The sequence below is a fragment of the Falco punctatus genome (assembly GCF_963210335.1).
Source record: "Falco punctatus genome assembly, chromosome: 8".
NCBI lineage: Eukaryota > Metazoa > Chordata > Aves > Falconiformes > Falconidae > Falco > Falco punctatus.
Window position 1 is genome coordinate 17,166,410 of NC_137588.1, and position 23,216 is coordinate 17,189,625.

General features: G+C 36.7%; 1 protein-coding gene across 2 annotated transcripts in view; it reads left to right on the plus strand.

Moving 5' to 3' along the window:
• The first annotated feature begins 233 nt into the window (after nt 1–233).
• The window catches only part of CWC22 (CWC22 spliceosome associated protein homolog), a 34,096-nt gene continuing 11,113 nt past the window's right edge, over nt 234–23,216 (plus strand). The window contains exons 1-14 of one of the 2 annotated variants that reach the window (XM_080400366.1): nt 234–311; nt 766–877; nt 3,840–3,907; nt 4,714–4,830; nt 4,942–5,199; nt 5,678–5,806; nt 7,277–7,445; nt 7,933–7,986; nt 8,901–9,036; nt 9,118–9,324; nt 9,444–9,506; nt 9,862–9,957; nt 11,191–11,272; nt 12,513–12,573. In XM_080400366.1, the coding sequence (XP_080256492.1) occupies nt 851–877; nt 3,840–3,907; nt 4,714–4,830; nt 4,942–5,199; nt 5,678–5,806; nt 7,277–7,445; nt 7,933–7,986; nt 8,901–9,036; nt 9,118–9,324; nt 9,444–9,506; nt 9,862–9,957; nt 11,191–11,272; nt 12,513–12,573 (1,467 nt within the window). In that variant the 5' untranslated portion in view covers nt 234–311; nt 766–850. The remainder of the gene's footprint in view (nt 312–765; nt 878–3,839; nt 3,908–4,713; nt 4,831–4,941; nt 5,200–5,677; nt 5,807–7,276; nt 7,446–7,932; nt 7,987–8,900; nt 9,037–9,117; nt 9,325–9,443; nt 9,507–9,861; nt 9,958–11,190; nt 11,273–12,512; nt 12,574–23,216) is intronic. The other variant, XM_080400367.1, reaches the window with a different exon arrangement.

Sequence of the window (23,216 nt, forward strand, 5' to 3'; positions counted from 1 at the left end):
ATGGCACTGCTCGCTTTGAAGTCACTCTACCGCCTTGTTTCCCGCTTTTTTTTTTTTTTTTCCCCTGCAACAACCGCTACCAACATTCATATTCCGCGTAACAGACCAACAGGGAATGCCGCGGGCGCGGCCCGCAAGATGGCAGCCGCTCGCCCGCCCCCGCCGCACTCAGTTTCCCGCCATGCAGCGCCGCGCGGGCGGCCGGAAGCTGGCGCGCGCGCGCAGTTGCAGGGCTGAGCGCCGCGCGTCGGTGTGCGCCGCGTTCCGCCGGAAGTGACGCCGCTGGCGGCCGTGCGCGGTGGCGGTGGGCGGTAGGTGCGGGGCTCGCTGGGCCGCGGGTCGGTGGGCGGCCGCGCTCCCGCGGGCGGGGCACCCTTCTCCCCTTCCCGCCTTCCCCCGGGCCGGGTGGTCGCGATTCTGCGGCGGGTGGGAGGGTGCGGGCCGGCTGGTAACGCAGCCCCGCGGGGAGCGCGGTGGGCGGCCGGGGCCGGGCCCGTGGGGCCGGGCCCGTGGGGTCGGGCCCGTGGAGTCGGGGCTGGCGGCGGTGGCGCTGGCGGCAGAGGTGCCCTTACCTCCTAGGACTAGTGCTGTGTAGCCGTAAGAGATCTGACCAGGTTTGGGGGGGGTGGGGGTGGGGGAAGCTGTGCTGTTTTGTACCGGTTTTGTTTTAAGGAGTTACGCAAACGTAGATGTAAAGAACAAATGAAAAGCGTAGGTTCCTGCACCGTGAGCAGTAACAGGTTTTTGATTGTCTGTGTGTTACAGATGAAATGTTTTTCGTATGTTGAACTCCACGTCGGGTTGTCTCATTACTGCACGTTCGGAACTTCATAAAAAGTAGGAAGTCAAGATGAAGAGCAGGGTGACACAAGTAAATGTAAGTTTTCTTAAATTGTAGAGTTTGATTATTCCCATGTTACTAGTGATTAGGTTTGTAGTTGATACTACATTAAGTAAAACTTCCTGAATGTAAAGCAGACAAGATCCATAATTGACAACTGCCTGTTTACAAGACAAATATGACTATGAAGTCAGTGAATTACAGCTGTTTCTAGCGCTTGTCCTAACAATGGAAGTACTGAACGCTGTTACCATGTGATATAAAAGTAATTGTTGAAAAGTGACTGAATGATAGCTCAACAGAGAACGTAAGCATGTGGAGGAATGGAGAAAAGAGATGTTGAAAAATTGACTATGATGTTGAAAAGATAAAAGAGACAGGAAGTAGCAGTTAATGTGGTAACTGTATTTCTTAATGTGAAAGTAAAGCTTTCCTTTTTAAAAGCTGCATGGTGCATTTCTGAATGGATGGGAGTGATTTTTAGGAATGCAAGAAGAAAAAATTTGCTTTAAAATTACTCTTCTAATGATGGTTTAGAAATGCCATGTTTGTAAAGCCCACTAAATTTGGGACAGGTTAGCAGAGTGATACTCTTGATACGTTGTCTCAAATCTATGCTATTTCTCTGCCTATTCTGGAGTTCAACCCTGTATAGGCGGCTTCACTCTTTTGATTCCAGCTTTTCTGACTGAAGCGGTTTTTAATAGAGGTGTTTTTAATAGAGGTGCTTGAGGGATAGCTTGATAGTTTCTCTTATTTTCCCAACCTGGTAGTACTCCCTTATAGGTACCACATAAGGTACTCCATTATCTGTCGAAATCAGCCAGTTAAAAAAAGCACGCTGTTTGGACACTGTCAGTTAATCATTTTGATCAAAATGGACAAGGAAGAAGACTGTGACAGAAAGCCTAGTCACAAAGAGCTGAGGGTGACAAGTTCTTCAGCAAACATAGCTGCTTCTGCAAGGACACATAATGACTGCCAAATACATACCGTTGTTTTATTTCTGTGAACACGTGTTCTTTGGGTCTGCTTGGACAGAGGCAGATGATGTAGAACTCAAGAGAATGGATCATCCTAAAAAGACCTCCTGCTTCCCATCTGCTAAATATTATTTAAATACAATAACTGTTTTATGTTTTTCAAAGATTTTTCTTACCACTGTCTTGGAAGCTAAGGATACGATCTTGCATTATATTATTTTGGGGAAAACACAACTTAAGAACTTCTTTAATCTTTGAATGATTTCAGTGATCTGCTGTTATGTATAGTCCCACAAAGGAATATTGAAAGGGGAAGAAAACCTTGGTGAAAATTAATTAATTTCTTGTACTAGCTTTGCCATCAAACATACTGTTACTTTGTAGTTAAATTGTCAGATGGGTGTTACACTTGTCTGTATGCATGCTCCCAGTAAAATGATGCAATGCATTTGTTCTGTACTGTTGTGTTGATTCAGGCAAGATAATACTGGGAATAATTTTGAAGTGTTAGAAATGGACCCTAGGAAAGGTGATACTCTAGGATATGTTATCGTGGCCTCAAAAATATAAATTTATATTTATATTTATATATATATATATATACACACTTAGACACACACCCCAGGCTGGGTGATAGCAAGTTAGCCTCATCAGTCTATTGATAGGATGATGCTCATAATCTTTGTGTTGCTATTATTTCTTTAGAAAGCCTCAGTTAATGTTTGTCTTACTGGCACAGCTCGTTATAGACACCACACTTGCCATTTAGTAAAGATACTTTTCTTTCTAATTAAGTTTTTGGAGATCATCGGTTATAACTGTCCATCAGGGTCTGCTTAGGAATGAGATTGTCATTGTATTGTACTAACTGGTAGTTTTAGCTGGTTCTTTGGTGGGGCAAAACCCACTGTGCTGGTGTGTTAGTGGGTAGCATGCCATTTCAACAAATGAGTATTTCTGGAAAAAGTTCAGTAAAGGTGCACAGTAGGTCCTTGTGTTGAGTTTATGCATCAAAGTGAATGTTACCTATTTCACAGGCTGATCACTGGCATATAACCTGAGGTTGTGGTTCTGAAAAATCAAGAATAATATTATAAGGGAAGAGAGGATGCCTACAATGGAAGTATAGAGGTTATAGAAGCTGCTTCTTAGCTGTACCAAAGTAGTTTTAAAACATCTTGATAAGGTGAATGTCTTCCTATGTGTGTTGTAGATGCTGTCATGCTCTGATTTTTGTGTATGACTGCATACTTCTGTATGTCATGGTTCAGCCCAAAGAATTTGCTGTGAACTAATTAAACGTATATCACTTAAACAGTCCTGCAAACTTACATTTCAAAAAAATCTAGAATCATATTTGCTTTGAGGAACTGTCAAGTGGAACAGTGAAACTTGGATGTGTATAATGTATGAAGCAAGGAGTGACTCATGAGAAAATAAATAGTAGTAAGAAGGAGGAAGGTACGGAGAAATTATGTAGTAAGGGAAATTCTTAGGAGGAAGACACTCTCCAAACAAGAAGTGGTAGAATTCTGTTAATTGCATTGTATTGCATTTGATACAACAAAGTGTAAAATGGCGTATGGAAGAAGGAAGCAGGAAAGGCAGACAGAAGGTCCATCTCCAGCAGTAATTGACAGCAGATCCCTTGCAAAGTTTAGGAACAGGGCAGCTCTAAAAGCACCCGTCCACATACTCTGTTTGCCTATTTGCAGCTTCCTGAGACAGATAAATTTGTCCTAGTAACCTGTGTGAATTTTTCTTCAGTGATTGTCGAGTCCCTTGAATGTATGGAAGCATTTGGTGTCTGCAGCATCCTGTAGCAGGGAGTCCAGCTGCTTAACTACCTACTTGGAATCAGCTGTCCTTGTCATAACTGACTGCCATTAGCTTTATTTGATGGCCCTAAAGGAGTAGGGAACTGAAGACATGGTACGCTTTGATCTCAAGACATGTGCTCACAGTAATTGATATATAATGTTGGGGCTTGATTTTTTCTTTCTCTTTTCCTAAAGCATGGTTCCAGTTATGAAAGGAAGGAAAACTACAGTTCGCGCCAAAAAAGTTTGTCTCCAGAGGACAGGTAGGATGATTGATTTTTATACCCTACAATTTTGTATCTAGACCTCACATAGTGGGTTAGATAAGTTTTTAAAAAAACCCACAACTGAACATCAGGTTCCATTTCTTTTTATATATTACCATAACTGAGCAGTGAAAAGTAAGTGTAGGTTTAATAGACTACTTGCATGTTAATATAGCAGTAATTAGACTTGTTAACAAAGTCCTTAGTGTTCAGTTAAATTGTCATGGAACTTGAAAATAGAAACTAGATGCCAGCTTTCTCTTTGACTCGTGTGTTGCTGGTGTCACAATTTTCACTTTAGAGCAAGATTATTGGTGCCAGCAGGAGCTGGAGAAACAGTATTTGAAGAGCAGTCTACTGTGGCATGAGGTGCACAGTTACCAGTCTGCTTTTAATTTCACGTGTTAATTAGAATGAAACCTCTTGAACTAAACACAATGTAATCTTTTTTTCTAATAGTGTTTTGCCTGTATAATATAAAACAGAATAAAGTAGGTGAATGAATGCATATGTTCCAAGGAAGGCATGGTGCTGAATTTACTTTTGGTATTTGATGTTACTGCCATTTAGCATTTAATTTTAAGTTCTAGGAGGAGCTTCCTTTTACAGTGCTTCTTTGACTTTTGATTATTTTTTGCTGACAAGAAATGATTAGAAATGGAGCATCTTCTATTTGAATGATATGGATATTGAAATGCAGGTTGCAGAAGCAGAACAGTTCTGTGTTGTATTGCAAGTAGATATTAATAGCATTGCTTTTCTAAGCCTGTTACTAAAAATTTTGTGTCTTGGGTTGCAAATAGGGATATAGAGCATGACAGGCCTCCATCTCCCAGAAGGAGAAGGTACTCTGATGACAGCAGATATGATCAGGAATATTCAAGAAGGGAATACTATGATGACAGAACTTCAGAAGGAAGGTATCAAGCCTTTTCTTAATCAGTAATAAAATACTGATTTTAAAGTATAAAATGTGAAAGTTTCTCACGAACCCATGCGTGTGTAGTGGTGGTTTTGTTTTTGTTTCTTAGAAGGATGGAAAGGGGAAGAGAGAGATACCATGATAAATGGGAGGAGAAAGAATCTGATCGAAGGAGACAGAGAAGATACTCATCACCTGACCATAGGAGTCCAGAGAGGTCGACAGTCCAGAGCTCACTTGCTCATGATGAGACCACTTCAAAGAAGAAGAAAGAAGAAGTGGATCCAATCCTTACTCGCACGGGTGGTGCATATATTCCACCTGCCAAGCTCAGGATGATGCAGGAACAAATTACTGATAAAAATAGGTGAGGTGAAAGTAACATATTAGAATTTTTACTGAAAAGGAGAACAATAAAGGGGTTTAGTGAGTGTTGGTGAAAATGGGATACCTTTTGAGGGCTGTGATCATCGTTTTGAAGGTATATTTTTACCAGAAGAAAGGTAAGAGAATCAGATTATGACTACCTGCTTCTGCTGCAAACTGTAAACGGGAAAGTGGGATACAGAGTATAACCAGGGATTTTTTGGAATATCTTAGAAAACTGAATGTATTGGGCTATACCATATCTGTAGAGAATTACATTTTGGTTTATCATGTTGGTTCAGTGATTTCCTGATAGCTAAATGTAAAATTGTGAACTAGTCTTCACATTTATGCAGTAGTATTTTCTTACCTGTTTTACTAATCACAGCTTACATCCACGTTTTCATATCAATATATATATATATATTCACTCAGTGCTTCCTCAAATTCAGGCATTAATTGTGTTACCTTTGGAATAGCTTGGCGTATCAGAGGATGAGTTGGGAAGCCTTGAAGAAGTCGATCAATGGTCTTGTCAACAAAGTGAATGTTTCTAATATTGAAAATATCATTCATGAGCTCCTTCAGGAAAATATTGTTCGGGGAAGGTAAGTCTTAGTATTTTAAAACAATTCTTTTGCGTTTCTGCTAATATACTGCTTTCATGTATATCGTATGTGATGGGATGATCAGAATCCTGCAAATAGCATAAGAATAACAGAAGAGAACTAAGTAAATTCTAGAGGGGGGAATGTTTTTAGAATACACTTGCCCATAGAAGTTTGTATGTGGCTTATAAGTTCATACATTTCAAAATAATCTAGGTGGAAAATGGCATAATTTCCTTCCTCCTTACAGTTAATTTTGACTTCCAAATTTGAGTTGCAAATATTGTGATAAGAAGTTTTATCTAACTAGCAAAATAGTGATAAGTTTTATCTAGTTGTAAAGTCCTTTTCTGAGTTTTGTAAGTAGAGGGTAAATAGGATCTGAACGACACCAGTTTCAGTTTGTAAGTGAGAAGTAACTAATAAATAGTTTCAAAATGAAATATCCTGTTTCTGTGCACTGGTATGACGTGAGTTCTGTTCCATTTGTCAACTCCAAAATAAGTAGGAATGAGGTCCTTATGCAGTAATTAGTACCATGTAGGAGATTATTTTTTTTTTAAATTCAATAGACCACAAAGAAGATAATTGGGTACCAGTGTGCATTTTGAAGATTCATGTTAGGATTACAGCAAAAGTCAAGTTCTATGTGCTAAAGCATATTAAAAAAGCAAAACTGGGAGGAGGGGAAAAAAGTCTTTATTTTCAGACTTCAGTCTTGATAAAACTGTTAGACACCCATAGTATAATAAAAGGACTATTATCTCATGAGTCCTGTGTTTACATTCATGTAGACTTTAATTAGTAGTCTTTTATAATCAGTTCTTAGTTCCAAACATTAAAATTATGTTGAAAATATGTAGTTTCATTTGAGAATAACAGTGAAAAGCATTATACTTTGCTCATTCTGGTTTTACTGAACGTTGTTTTTTTACTTCTAGGTAGATGTTTTTTCTTAGGGACCTTTTATGGAAATAAGATTTTTATTTCTTAGAAGTTTGCGTGTTTAAGTTATCATTGTACTAGAACGCATTTCTGTATTTTTCATAAATAGTTGCAGTGCAGGTATCTCTTCTGTCATAAACAGGGTTTTGTTTTTTCAGCTGGGGAAAAGGAACGGCTCAATCATGTAAATTTCAAAGCTAGGAAGAGCCTGTGTTGGGGTTAAAATAGGATGATTGCAGGATACAAGATGAAGACTTTACTTTCTTACCATTTCCAAATGTAGTTCTAATAGGAACAATACTTAATGAAAGATAAAGTGTCAGTTTTAAGAATTTCTCAGCTCGGGTACATTTGGGCAACACATTTTGTAAAACTCCATTTGTGGCATGATAACTGTTTGAAAATGACTATTTGGTATCTACTAACTATTCCAGCTGTACAGTACTATTTTTCTTCAGTACATATCACATAAAACATTAAATGATTTATTACCCAGAAAAATCTTAAACTTACATATTTTTACAGGGGATTGCTATCTAGATCCATTCTGCAAGCTCAGAGTGCCTCTCCAATTTTTACCCATGTTTATGCTGCTCTTGTGGCAATTATCAATTCAAAGTTTCCAAATATTGGTGAATTGATTCTCAAGAGGTTGATACTAAATTTTCGCAAAGGGTATCGCAGAAATGATAAGGTATGTAAAATGTTCACATTTTTGCATTCAGCAAAATGCTGAAACTTGTAATTCTACTGTGTTAACCTTATATTGAGTGTGTTAAAATTAGGTACTTCAAAGGAACACAGTCAAGATGAATGGGTTGGGGCCTGTCGCTAGTACATTTCAGTAGTTTTAGAGTATCATGAAAGCTTGACAACTTATTCTGGGTTGGTTCTGTGATAGTTTTGAGGGGGGCAAGGAGGGGTTGGGTTGGTTTCTGTTTTTAAAGTGTACTGTCCTTATTGTGAACAAGTTTTGAGGTGGGCAGGAAGGGTTTTGTTTGGTTTGGTTCTTATTTTAAAGTGTACTGTCTTAATTGTGAACAATTACCAGTATCCCAAAATAGTTACTTTGGGATAATTTAATCTGATTGTGAGATGCACAAATTTATAGTAAGTCTGAGTTACAAATTTTTCCTTCCATACACCATGTGTTAAAATTTCCCGGTTTATTTGTTTTGCAGCAACTCTGTCTAACATCTTCGAAGTTTGTGGCACATTTGATGAATCAGAATGTGGTATGTTAATTTATGTTTCTACTCAATGCAAACCCCCCTATATGCTGTTTATTTAGTTTCAAGGCAGCAGTAGCCTAGGTGAGGATGCTCTCCCTTTTCTAAAGGTTACTGAAAATCTGAGTTGAAATTTCTTTTTAATGCCAATTTTAAGTTGGTATGACCTGTCTAGAAAAGATATTGGTAATTGTCTATGGAGTTATCATCACTTACTATTGTACTTAGGCTCCAGAGCTTCCCCAGACTTCATAAATGTGTTTGGGCTGGTATTGAGACAAATCTTGATGCAAAGCAAGTGTCATCCGAGGCTCTGTCCCACAAATCTAGAGCAGAGTTTTCTTGCAGCACTGTCATCTGACTTAAACATCTGTGTAGGCAGAGCTAGAGTCAGTTGCATCTAAAATGGATTTGCATCCAGCCCTATGCCACTTTCTTTGTGTTAGAAATCCAGATACTCAAATATAAATGGCAAGAAGCAGTGTTTCAGGAATGCATTGGCCATGTGCAGCATTTTGGTATAGAGTAAACTAATCTGAGATGTGCCATTTGCTTGTGTGCCTGATCGTGGAAAACCTGATTTAATAATAGACACAACACACTTAACAGCTGGTTTCTCTGCTTCTTGGAAATGCATTCTAATTTTTTCTTAGTGGCAAAAGGTTTACCGTTGTTTGCTTGTTCATTTCAATAACATAGTCACATTCACCACAAAGTTGGTGTAAATACAAGTGGTAAAATTTTATTTGGAGTTTTGACTTCCTCTGGATTAGCTTTGTCCCACTACTGTTGCCTTGTGTGTGTGAGTAAACAAGTAAAGAAGCATTCTCAAAAGCTGGGCTGTTCTGTTAAGTAAACCTGCTCTGTAACAATTGTGTAACGTTGTATACTCTAATTCTTTACTGATATACTTTCTGTAGGCTCATGAGGTTTTATGTTTGGAAATGCTCACTTTGCTTCTTGAAAGGCCTACTGATGACAGTATTGAAGTAGCAATTGGATTTATTAAAGAGAGTGGGCTCAAATTAACAGAAGTTTCTCCTAGAGGTATTAATGGTAAGTATAATTAGCCAACATTTGTATTTTGGTGTTTGTATTGGTAATTTCTTTTCATATTTCGTTTCTGTCTTTCCCAAGCAATCTTTGACCGTCTTCGACACATTCTGCATGAATCTAAAATTGATATGCGTGTTCAGTATATGATAGAAGTCATGTTTGCTGTACGGAAGGACGGCTTCAAGGATCATCCAATCATTCCAGAGGGATTAGATCTAGTGGAGGAGGAGGATCAGTTTACTCATATGTTGCCATTAGAAGATGACTACAACCCAGAGGATGTTCTTAGTAAGTTAGAATGGAAGATAATTCCATGACTGCATTCTCTGTGAAAACAAAATTATAAATAAATATTTATGGGTTTCTTAATTTTGTATTTTAAATGAAGATTTTCTTTTATTTTAAAGATGTTTTCAAGATGGATCCAAACTTTATGGAAAATGAAGAGAAATACAAAACGCTGAAAAAAGGTAGGGGGGTTGTGTGTGTATATGAGTTTTATATGTAATATTGATATGTTTGCACACTTAATTTGGCATTTACTTATCTGACTATTATTACTAATGTTTATTATTTAACAGTGGGTGGTATTTGTGTCCCAGGTAACTGTCTTTCAGCTCATCATAGACTTTCCAATGTAATCCTGCTATTTTCTTCAGCGTCATTCCTCCAGCTACATCTTCATTCTGTTATGACCTATGTTATTGGCTCTCCCACATTCTCCACCTGAGACACTCTTTCACTCTTAGATGTTGGATCAAGATTTTTTTGGTAATGAAACTACTGTGGACTATATTCCTTTAATCTGGGATACATCTCTTCCAGAAATTCTTGATGAAGGTGACAGTGAATCTGAAGCAGATCAAGAGGGTGGAAGTAGTGAGGAAGATGAAGAGGAGGAGGAGGAGGAGGATGAAGATGGTAAGCATATGACTGACATCTTACTCGTGATTGGTTGTAGATGAAACGGGAAAGAAAAGCTTAACTTGTTACACATTTTGTGACACTAAGAATGTTCAAAAGTTAAGGGATGTTTTCATCCTAAATTCTCAGATTTGCTAGTGTTTACTAGCAAAAAGTATAAAAGTCTAAAAGGAAGCATTCAGCACAGGCAGAAAATGAAAAGCAACTTTGCCTGATTGTTCTTGACCATATCAGTTTCATATGAGAAAAGCCTTGCAAATATAAGATATTAAAAACAATTAACATGAAAACAGTCTTAAAAACTAGAAAAGACAACCTTCCTGGATGCCTGCTAGTGCTCTATCATATTTTTAGCTCACTTTCAAAATCAGAATGAATTTTCTTACAACTGTATTTACATTCTGTAAGCTCTTAGTTCAGTTCAGCCCCTTTTCTTGATCTGAAGTGGAAGCAGTCAGTGTTTACACATTTTCAAAGGATGTGTTTGATTCCTAGGAAAAAGGTTGATGGATGAATATAACTGAAGTGTTTGTGCAGACCGAGTTATTGAAAAGCCAGCTAAGTCCTGTTTTTGAATACCAAGAATGGGTTTCCTCACCAGTTTGCTGGCGTATTTCACAAATGAGCGAGCAGAGCTTCCTTCATGATTTATACTGTTACCAAACTTTAAAATAATGAAGGAATAGGGAATACCTTATGAATGAAGGTGTTACCCGAATGATTTTGGTTTGGAATGGATGTTTCTATACTTGCTCCAGGACAAAACAGAACTTCACAGAATGCTGTAACTAGATCCTACGCATAACTGAAACAAATAATTTCCTGTTAAAATCAGGGAGACTACATAGAACATTGTATAGTTAAATTATGCAGAAAATACCTTGCTAATAATGTGGACAAGAAATGTTAAACTGAGAGGATGCAGTGGTTAAGTCATTTGATCTTTAAAAGGAGAGTTATCCTCTTAAAATCTCTACAGATATATAGAGATACAGAATAACCTCTGAATATTCACTTGATAGTTATAAATGAGGCAAATGGGGGTGTTTTTCTCTCCTTCTCTGTAAAAATAAAAAATACATAAACATGCCAAATAGTCCTAAATATTTCTAGAAAAAGTGTTGCACAGTGCGCTACAGACTTAGTAAATAGTAAATAGAGCTGTTCTAAGAGATTACACCTATCTGCCTTAATGTTTTGCTCTTTAAAACCCATGTTTTTCTTTCCCAGGTCAGAAAGTTACTGTCCATGACAAAACAGAAATTAACCTGGTCTCCTTCCGTCGTACAATTTATCTTGCTATTCAGTCAAGGTAAATCTAATATAATTTGTACATGTATGAGTGTAGTTAATTTGAAATGGGTGAACTGGAATTATCTTTCTTTTAAAATTCTTTTTTAATGTGCAATTTAAAAAAACCCAACCAAACAGGGAGGTGTTCTTTAGGGAGCCGGACCTGATTGTATAAAGCAGACTGTTCTGACAAATTAAATACCCGAATTCTCATTCTAAGATAAATCGTATGTGTTTCAAAATGTTTGAGTGGGACTTTTCTTTGAGGATTGCCATAATCAGAATGTTCTGAGTGAACAAGTTGGTGATCTTCAGATCATGCAGCATCTGAAGAATTTCTGAAAAAAACCTGCAACACACTTAAAACAGAGATGCTGTAGATTTCCTCCACTTCAGAGAGTAAGTAGTTCTGTAGTGTGGTACTATTTAGGCCTGTTTCCATCTGCATTGTTTGGAAACTAAGTATACATATACCAACCCTGAAGTATACTCTATTTGTACGCAACTTGAAAATGAAATCCCCTTGCAGTACAAAGTCCAAATAAACAAAACAGGGTGGTATAACTCTGGTGTTACCTGGGTAAAAGGAGAGATGAATCTGTTGGATGCCACTCAATTCCAAAAGTAGGTATGACCCTCAATATTCTGCAGGTCTGAACCTGCATGAGGAATGAGATAATGTAGTTGTGGTATTGACCATTACACATATCAATTAATACCATACTGAGATGTATGAAAGGCTCTTATGTTTGTGAAAGTTACTGTTCAATACTTGCTTGCCATACCCAAGTTTGTTTGTCTTTTACTTGGGTGGGGGAAGGCGCTTACTGGTAGCTAAAGGCTTGCAATATGCAAGAATGGGAGAGTGGTGTGTGTGGTATATACTTACTTCGGAGCTTATGTACAGTGCTTGCATTTCACTGTTTTTCAGGATGTGTAAAATGAGCTCATGTTTGTGTTTTGCTAAGTTTTGTAAGATGATATAATAGTAATAATGGCTCGAATCATCTTGTTTTCAAATTGTCTGCAAATGTAATGACTTGGATTAATTTTCATGCATAAACTATGAAATACAAAATATTTATTTTAGAAAAACAACAGAAAACCCTAACAAAACAAACAGATTTTAAAATGTTAATGAGATACTTCAAAACAGTTGAAGTTTCAGCACCAACAATCAATTTTAATATAATTCTGAAAAGTGCCTAGTGTACTGTATATTGCACAGATACTGAGAAGTATTTTTTCTGTTATTGCAGCTTAGACTTTGAAGAATGTGCTCACAAATTACTGAAGATGGACTTTCCTGAAAGTCAGACCGTAAGCCTTGCTGCTTATTTGTTTTTTGTTAACATTATTAAGAAATAGTATTATGGGAGTGTCTAGAATCCTTACTCTTGTCCTGGGACCTAGTTTGTATAGCAAGCAGGTGAATGAGAATGACTCCTTACAGCTGTTGTTCCTCAAAATGGGTCTTAACAATCTTAAGAGCAAATAGGCTAACGCATATTTCGTAAGACATTTGTCTTGGGCAATTGCTCCTTTCTGCCAAGCAGTTCAAATGTTTGCTCATAGCCTGTTTTGAAGATGTTTGTTGGCTGGACTGTTGAAACATTTATCCTATGACAAAAGTACTGTAACATGGCAGTGATTCTCAGAGCTGTGTCTCTGAAGCAACTGAGTTGAAGGTCATACTTGCAGGCAGCTGTAGACTTTTCTCTGTGGGGCTTGAAATGTAGCATAGTGGTAAAAGAATGTGGGTTTTTTTTCTTTTACAGTCCTGTTTGAATAATAGTGTATTGAATTAAAGCAGTTTTAAGTACGATTGCTTTGTTGTGATCTTGGAGACAATCAGGCAAAATGTGTTTTGTCTTCAAACACTGCAAGATCAATACAACTGGTATGTTTTCGAGTAAAGGAAACTGTCCTTCAGCTAGTACTTATATTAGATCCTGGTAGAATGTAAATACCCATCTAATTCTATAAACAGCTTTTCAGTCATCTGTAAGCCATCAGCATGAGAGTTGCGCTTGAGAGAGCTTTTAATTTTCTTGTGACTTTAATTATCACTATTCCGTTTTACTTGAAACAATGTGTGTAGAAGTAACTTTATTAGTATAATAATAACTAGTAAGTGGAGATCTGAGCTGTGGTTAGGTGTTCTTTGGAAATTTGGTTTAATCTAGTAATCAGAAATTGGTTTGCCTATTTTTTTCCAGTTCTTGTACTATTTTGTTATTAAGCAGTTTACATGGAAGCAAACTAAGAATTCAGATGATTGTTCTGCATTTTCTTACCTAATTCTATAATTCTGTGCATGAAATGCAATACTAAACATGCACAGGATTATAATTCTCAGTGCAGCATAACCTGAAGAAGTCTTAGGAGGAAAAAAGATCCTGTTTTCCAGCAGATGATTCAGCTATAAAGCATAGAACAATCTAGAACATATGTGCTGTATCATACAATGGAGATGCAACTTGTGTAACCGTGCTCGTTAGGTAACTGCTTGGAGAACTGCTTAATTCTTGGTATTCAATATCATTGCAGTCTCTGTCAACTACTAACTATTCCATGGACAAGATCTATTCAGAAAAAATAAATTTACTGGGGGAAGAAAAAAACCCTAACCTATTAGTCAGAATCTTAGGTGCGTAAAAACAAGTAGACTTTCTCTCACCAGTTTATTCGGTATTTTTGAGATTTGACTTAATATTTGCTGCCAGTTTATTTTCTTTTGCTTTCTGTGAAGCCTTTGCATGCTGCAAATAAAAATAACTAGACAAACACAGATGAATTTAAGGGGTTAATTTTCATATATTTGTGGGGTGCTAATTTAGTGACTATGAATCTTTTTATATTACATAATCCTGTGAAGGGATTTATTTCTGTCTCAGCTTTGAGAAACTTTATATTTCCCCTATCAATCACAAATTAAAAATACATGAATGTTTCTGTATGCAAAATTCAAATGTGCAAACGTGTGGGTTTCTTTTTTCCTGCTGCACTGCAAACACAAAAATTGTTACTTCTGATTTTGTAGGAAAGCTCTCAGCAACTCCAGGGTCTAGTTTTGAGACTCAAGGAATTATGAGTAAACTGAATATATGTGGAACTGTTGGGAAACAATTAAATACAATGCTAACTAATTTAGAGTGCAGTAGCTTTGTGACCAGCAGCACCATAATCTCTGAAATGTTTTCACTTACTTTCAGGTCTCTTTAGAGACAGATGATTGGAGGAGGCAAAACATATCCCACTAGCTGTCTAGTCAAGTCTCTAGACAATATTATGTTGTTCTCTTAACATCTCATTCCAACAGATACTTTCCTATGACTTTGTGCTTTGGAAGATGTATGAAACTCACTGAACATCACAGTTTTAATGTTAAAATCTATAGCATTCTCTGAAAACTATTACATTTGGATAAGTAAGAATTTATATATTTGAATATTAGTTTGTGATGCTTAGATAATTTATTTTGGTTAGCACACCACCCTATTAAAAAAAGAGGAATCTGAAGTGATGTAGTTATGATTCAGCTGTAATTGCTATGAATGAAATGCTTTTAAAATAAATGCAGAAGTGTATTTTTGGCATTTTGTATGTGTGCAAGTATATGTATCTAAAGAGAGCAAAATAAATCAGTATTAACCTATGATTCCATACTAGTTGTAGGAATTACTACAGTTCAAGGTTCAAAAAGGCTGTAAAGCTGCATCTTCTTATCACAGGGCCTCTTCTTCTGTTTTTCCCCTTAAAAATCATTACTTTTCACCTCACCATAATCAAAGATGTGAGAGCTTTGACTTGCTCGTTGTATAGACTTAGAGGTCCTAAGGAATGTTTATGGGGTAAAGAGAAAAAAGCCTGAGGTTTTCTGATCAATGTGAGAGCAGAAAGAGCAACCAGATACAGACAATAAAATTATTCAAGGGTTTATGGGGCTTGAGTCTGTCCATGTGCATAAAAAACTTGAATGCACTCAGCAGGAAGCTTCTGGTAGAATTAACTGCAATTTTCTAAACAAGGAAAATTTCTGATTTAAGCCTTTATTGAATTGATTCCCACTGCCTTTGTTATCAAAACAAACCACAGGATTATATTTTCAGCTGTAAAGCGGGGGGGGGTGGGGTTGTTCTGTTTTACTGAAACCTTCAGCAACCTGTATTGCAATATGTTGTGTCTTTGTGATTTCTTTGCACTTTACAAGTCAGAGCTTTAACCTGTCTTGAGAAATTCCTGAAATGTTTACCGAATTCTTCGGTGAATCTTCAAAGCTGGTGTGAGAAAACTGCAATTTAGATTGAGTGTAGGAGCTGTGATAATGTCATGGTTGGCTGTTTCTTACAGTGAAGACCCTGTAGCTTAGAGCTCGTTCTCTGTGCCAGCTCCTGCTATGGATGGCAGTTATGATGAGAAGCAGGGACTGAAGTATTGTTTAAAGCACTTTATGTCGCTTAAGAAGCAGGTGAAACTTAAAATTCTTGTTGCAAAATTTTTGTTCACGTTGTCTGATTTTACAGTAACTTTGTGTTTTTCTTCTGGAAAGCTTTACTTAATAAACTCATCTCTTATTTCATTATTAAGATTGGTTTCCACAGGTTTTGAGTAGTTAATTGTCAATTAAATACAATCTGAAAACTGATAAGAATATTCAAAACCTGAAGACAGACATTTGAGACTAATACAGTCGTAATGATTTTATTGCATGTTAATCGTTCCAGAAATATTTATGTACAGAGATTTTTGGCATGATGTAGCAGGGCTGAATTCAGAATATTTAGCTGTTTTTATCAGTGGTTGAATTATCAGATTATTGTGTCACATTAACTGCTGTTCAACACAAATGGGTTTTATGCTTAATATCAGTAATGGATCTGTCACACAGATCTGACTGACAGAAAGAGGATTAAGGTTCAAATGGATAATCTTGGGAATAGTACAAAATACTGCTTTTTGGCATTGCAGTTCAGTACTGAGTGCTCAGGGGAATGTCAGCAGTCTTTTTTTATTTGTTAGCCTAAAACTGTTGTATTCTGACTTGAGATGAACACATTTTTCATTTTGCCATGAACTGAAATGCTGCTTTTTCTGAAGTGAATGATGCTGTTAAACAGAAACATTCATCATCTTCTGCTTCCCATCTGATTTGCATGCATTTAATTTTTAGTCTTAACTGTATATTCTCCTTCAAAATACCGATTCATTTCCTTCTCCTTGTCCTTTTATTTTTTCCTGTACCCCTTTTTTGGGTGAAAAGTTTGCCTACTGCAGTGTCCTATTTTTCTTTCTCAAGAAACCACGTTTTCTTTTCCAGGTTCACAAGCTCAGTTTTCATTTCCAGCTTTCCAGTTTTTCTTTTTTCCTTGACACTTCCCCTCCCCCTTCATTTATTTTTGCTCCAGGATTCTGGAAATATAATATCTGCTTCTTGTATCTGGATCTGTCTTTAAACTGCCCTCCTGATTATGCTTGATGAGTTTCTTGCCCTTTTTAATCCTTTTTCAGATGACTCCAGCATGTTTGATGTTGTCTTCTGTGTCAAAGGGGCCCTTCTTTCGTTGTTAAAATTAAATCTTTGAAAATGTATTAGTTTCTTCTGTATTTTATTAGTCTTTGATAGATAAAAGCAATGTGCTTTCTTGGTTCTCTGTCTTTTTGTAACCTTTCAGGTTTCCTCAGTCTGTATTCTATTTTGGCGTGTTATAGTTACCTTACATGAGCAAAAGTGTTGCTCCTCTGTGGTTTTACATTGCCTGTTTCAAAATGGCTTCTGGACATTTATATTAATTTTTTTGTCACACGTCTTCTTCCTGATACTTTTTCACAGTGTCTCTTTCATATTACAGATTTTTCAGGATCCCCATGTGTGTGTTGCTTTGTAGATCCTCTCTTATTCTACCACTGTTTCTTAAAAAAAAATAAAAAATTTGTAGGTTTTCTCAGTTCTGAGAATTTTCCTAAATAGATTACTAAAAGCATGTTCAAATTAATTTTGTTTTTCCTTTTACTCTTACTTACAACTTCAGCAGATTAAATGGTATCACAGTCTTCCTGCTTCCGATTGTTTTATTTTCACCCCCGCCTCTTTGTTTCTGACCTCTTTCCTGAATTGTTGCCCAGGTATAAGAACCCTCTACATTTTACTACTTTATCTCTTGTTCTGGCATCCATCCCCACTTGAGGATTAGGTTCGAAGTGGACTCTTACTAACCTAGCATGCCTCTGCTTCCTTTATTTCAGATCTGTGAATGCTGTTACTGTAACTCAGGTATGAAGACGACTGTATGCGTCTCCTGTGCATTGGGACTCTCTTGTTCCCTCATACTCTTCCATATAGATTCTTAGGCTTTAACAAAGGAGTTTATTGCTTTGTTATTGTTGTTGTTGATCGACACACTGTAGTATCTTAGTTCTGCTCTTCTGCATTAATTCTCATGTGTTGATTGCTGATTTTTTATTTTTTAAGGAAAAAACAAATTAAAGTAGTTGAATTTCTTCCTTTTCACAGTAGGTTTAACAGGAGGAGGCTTGCTTTTCTTGGTGTTATTAGATCCAACTGAAGCCTGCAGATCAGAAGTTGAAACACTTTGGTTGTACTCCCTGCTGTTTTAAACAAACTTTATGGTTGCTTTTTAGCCATATGCTCAGTCTCACAGAGAACACTACTTCTCTTTTTTAAAAAGTACTCTTATCATCTGTGTTAAAGCTGCATTAATCACATGCATTACCAGAGACAAAAATTTAAATAAATTAAAACTGTAGTTAGAGGAGTATGGTATTACCAGTTGTTCTGGCTTCTGAACTATGAGGAAAGCAAACAAGCAAGCCTGACTAAAATGTCAGAAATAGGCTTTTTACTTAATGCTTTCCCTTAAGAGATTTTTGTTGCCTCTCTTCTTGGAGGAGTACATTCCAGTTTCTGATATTTTTATTGAAAGGAATTGAGGATCCTCACAGTGATACGAATCTAGACTGAAGTGACAACTACTTAGCTAGAGAATTGATCCATCTTTAGGAAAACATATGAGGAATATAGATATTTTTTCTTTTTTTCCTTTTTTTAAATTGACTGTCTACAGAATATTTAATTTTAAAATTTGCTTAGCGTCATTCAAGCTGAGAGCAGAAAGGGAAATAAATGTCTTGCCTTGTTGCCCAGTCTCCCTCAAAGGGTGGAGCTGGGGACAACCTAACATATGTTCTTGATCTTTGAAAATGTGTGTAAAACAGATTGGCTTTTAGACTTTTGGTTGGTTGGTGGTTTTTTTTGGTTGTAATGTGAACTAAACTTGTATACAGCAATGCTTGGAACTTTGCTAAATTAAATTAGAGCCTCTTCTGTAGGAATATCTGCCCTTCAATGCAGTTAGCCCAGACAAAAGTAGTGGTCATAGGATTTTTTGTTTATTTATTTAATAGAAGAGAAAAAAGTTATTGTAGGCATAGCCTTCTTGAAAGAAATTATGCATGTTTGACACATTTTCATTTTTACAGGATGGTGTCACACTTGCTCAAAACAGTCATAGTTGAAGAGGTGGGGGTGTCAGTGTCTCTTGTGCTATTTATGCATTGAGTCTTGAATATAGCAGAAGTACTTGTTTTGACCTGACATTCAGTGAGAATGTAGTCCAGGAAACTGGTATAGAGTGGGATTGTCTAAAGCTGGTAATTATGTTCTGATCAAGCTGATGATTTCTTCGATTGATCAGTTTCCTTTGTTACAGGGCATTGTAACTGGTAGGTTTGGCAGCTGCACCGTGATTAGTTCACAGGTTTGCTGCTGCCTGTAAATGGTGATGATCATACTCCAGTAGATTTCCCATCTTTTGAAGCAGGCCTTTTTGTGGGCCTGAGATGCTGAATCAATCTGAATTTTCATAATTTATCAATTAAAAAGTAGTACATAGCACTAACTCTGACATTGTGGTTAAAAATATGTTTAATTGGAGTTCTGTTAATGCATAAACTGCCTTTATTTCCCTGCTTCTTTTGGTGTTACTCTCTGGAACTGTAAGTCTAATGGCATGGATACACCTGGTGTTCTGAACAATCTACTATTTTAACTTGGACTATCATAGCATTTAGTTCAGATTTGTCATTAAATATAGCTGTACTTCTTTTAAAATAGATTGCCTTAACTCTGCCAGTTCTATCAAAATCAAAGTGATCTTACTCTTTAACTGCTTATCTGAACATCAGCCTGGCTTGAAGCATTAGTTTTCTTTGTTTCCAGATGGTTTAGTATGATAAATAACAGTAAAATAATCATTATATTATATTCATTACATATTATATTTCATATATTTTTTTAGGTTCTTAATTCCTGATAGCTGAATGTTTGTAGTATATTTCAAAACTTCTGAAAGAAGCTGGCCCTCAGCCCAGTCTCCTTTATGTTGGAAAGGACTTGTGTGCGTTTGCAGCAGTTTCTTAGTTCGGGGTGCAGTAACTAATCCCTACCTACGGGACATTGTTCCCTAAACTTTTTGGCTATCTCTTTATGATCTGTTTGATCCTAAGAATATTTTAGACAGTCCATCAGTTTACAGTGTTTATTCAGTACATAAGATACATAGGTAAGCTTATATGGCTTCTGAATTATATTTTAAAATTGAGATAATTTACTTGATGCTAGAGATGTTTAGATCACAAGTTGAAAAGCAATCTGAGGTCTGTTCCTCAGGAGTCTTCAAAAGGTGTTGAAGAATGAAAGGAATTGTTAGTGCTATTAGTAGCCTTGAGTTTGAGGTGGGTCCATGCTCCCACTAGAAATTTTACATTTTTCAAGTAAAAATGTTGATTTGTATACTTGTTTGTATTATGTTACTGTCTGGCCATTTTACACTGATCAAGGTTTTTACAAATTACATAGTAATTTGGACCTGGTTTTCACACTTGTAGGAGCCTCAAAAGACTACAACATCAAAAAAAAAAAATATCCCTGCTTCTGAACACTCTATAGTTGGGATATGAAATTTTGATAGGCAAGATAATGCTTCTTCAGTGGCTTTAATTTGCGTAACATGCAGTGCCGTTGGCATCAGTGTAATCCCTGAAGAGTTAGAACATCAGGAAATGCACATACAGGTACAGAATCTGGGTATTAGGTTAAAATTTGGAAAGACCCATTGGTGGAACCAGTTTACCCTCTTTTATTCTCATCAGTTAGTAATGTAGATTACATACTTAATATTGAAAACAGTTTCTAAATAGTTCAGTAGGTGGGAATGAATTAGTTGCTTTGGCTGACCTGAGATATCTTGAATGACCAGAAGGATGGAATAGGGGTTATTTTTCATAGGCTTGTGGATCACACAAGGATAGGAGAAATTTGACGGGAGGAATCATTTAAGCATGTAGAGGGATTAGTCAGAATATCACTTCAAATAATTAGTAATGGATTAAATGAGGTCTTTTAAACCATACTGATATGGGATGCTACTTCCTTAAATACATGATATCCATTAGATAAGATTAATTTGAGCATATGTGCATAACTTTTAATGAGTTTACGTTTTTCAGCTCTTACTGATTTCTTTACCAGAAAATACTTTTTCTAAAAAAAGCTAAAACTAATTTTTAACCAACATGAGTTCTTAAAGCTTAATTTTTTGGAAAGTAGGCTGCCTGTGCTTTATAAATGTGGCAGGTGATACTTATGTTAAAATATTTCTAATAAGCATAAAACAAAGTTTTCTAAAATTGCATATCTTTGACATTAAAGATACTAATGAGGCAAAAATAGCCAGTTTCATTATATAATTGGGAATCTCATTGCCTTTTCTGTGTATGTTGTGGTATATGTTGATGTCTGCAAAAATGAAGGTACAGAAGACATCACAGAATTATGCTATATTTGTGTGTTACTGATAGCAGGCGTTAGCTAGAATTCTGCCTGGACTTTGACCTTCCTAAGACATATATATTTATTTCACCTAAAGAGATGGAATTGCTCAGATTACCTCAACGGCACACTTAAAATTAAGTTTTGCATGTGTAGCCTTCAGGTGGAAGAGTAGCAGAGTAGCTTTTAATGTTTGATGTTGCCAGACTTGTGTGTGTGTGCGTGTGTTGCAGGCCTGTAGCAGCATGATTAAAAATATGTCTGTCCTTATGTCCAGTTAATGATTCCTGTGTCAAATGTTTTAAGTCTTATTTTTGCAAGATTTTTGATAACAATATTCAGCTTTAAGCATACTTTGCTCTAAATATAAAACAAGCTGAGGTTAAAAGTAATAAAGAAAGGGACAATAAAAATTGTGAAAGACCATTAGCTGACCAAACATAGGACAAACCTGAAGACAGTATAGTAAGCTGCCAAAAGCACTGCCTGTAGTTTGCCAAGAGACCACTTGCTGCTGAAGCATCTTCTGTGGCTTTGCCAACCTTGTCTTTATGTGGCAACTCAATGAATAAAGAAGAAAAAGAGGAGAGATGATGGAAAAAAATAGGCACATGTGACAGTTACATTAAAATATGCAGCAGTAGGGAAAGCTTTTAAGGTAGTAAGTGAAACTAAAATACACTTCAACTGAAATAAGAGGAAAAAGGAAAAATGTAGCATCTGTAAAAGCAGTGCAAATGTATGAAATGCAAGGCAGTAATTTCATGTAATTCCAATTTCATATTGATTTAAACCAGCCTGTGTCCTTTACTAGGCTTGCTTCCAGCAAATCAGTTCCTTTAGTTCCATGAAGAAACTTGTAGAAACCAAGTGCTGGCATTGATAGTTTTATATTTTAAGAAGCTACATTAGCTTACAGGGTGGGGATGTCTCATGATTGCTTCAGCTTACGTATGCAATGCATGGAACAGAGCTGTGTGGCTGGCAAGGGAGCGAGGGGGTGGAAATAACATTGCTTCCAACTAGGGAGGGGAGAAGGAGACTTTTTGGAGGCAGCCTGTGGGGCAGCTCCAAGATTGCAGTCTTGGCTGAATGTGCAAATCTTAAAATACATATCAAAAAACAAGCGAATGGGGGAAGGGGGGGGGAGGGGGAAGTACTAAGTGTAAGAAGAAACGCATGATGAGAAGGGAGTGAGAAAGCTGAGTTGCTTTAGCTGTTTATCTGCAGTGAACATAGCCTTTGTGTGAAGCTGGGACAATATAGAGTGGGGCAGGGTGTGTTTGCTTTTTAAAATGGTAAAGCTGGGGGGAAAAAGTGAGTCCGGGTTTTTTGTTTGTTTGGGTTTTGGTTTTTTTTTTCTTTCTCTCTTGCTAGTTTACCCTTTAAATGTAGGATGTTACTTCCCATGTTAGGTTGAACCATTATTCTGTTTGGGTAAGAGTTGGTAAGAAATATTTAGGGAGATCTGTAAGAAATGCAGTGTATTAGAGGGAGCTTTCTCCTTATCTTCTGTCTTAGCAGTTTGGGGAAGTGCCTTTTTTTCCATGACACAATAATGAATTAAGGGTCTTTGCAAAAGATCATTCACCATCTGTATGAGATGTCAGATATTTTCCAAGTGTTCTACTTACAGATCAGATAGTTATACATATTTTCTTAATGAAGCTGCATAGTTACTTATTGAGCATTGTATGAAAACTGTTGAATAACATAGTATATAAATTGTAAAATTGAGAAACAAATTCATTGCATTCTTCAAAGCAAGTGATGAACCAAAAAACTTGGGCTCTTCCTTCCATAAACATCACTAGAAGTATTATCATTGGGAGTACAGAGATGAGTTAACCTTTAAAAGCTAGAAAGGAAGCTAGGACTGTCATGTGAACTTGTCCCATCTCTCAAAAAATAATTAAATCATTTTAAAGTTTGTTAATTTTTAATCTGGAAGACTGTTAACTCTAGTCCTAACCTCGAGTTGTTTAGATAATGCTGGCAAGAATGTCTGTGGGCAAAACTGTTTTCATGCTTGTGGTTATTCAAAATACCCTCCTAGAAATCATTGTAATATTTAATTAAAATGTTAAAATACTTAATTACTGTAAACCACAGG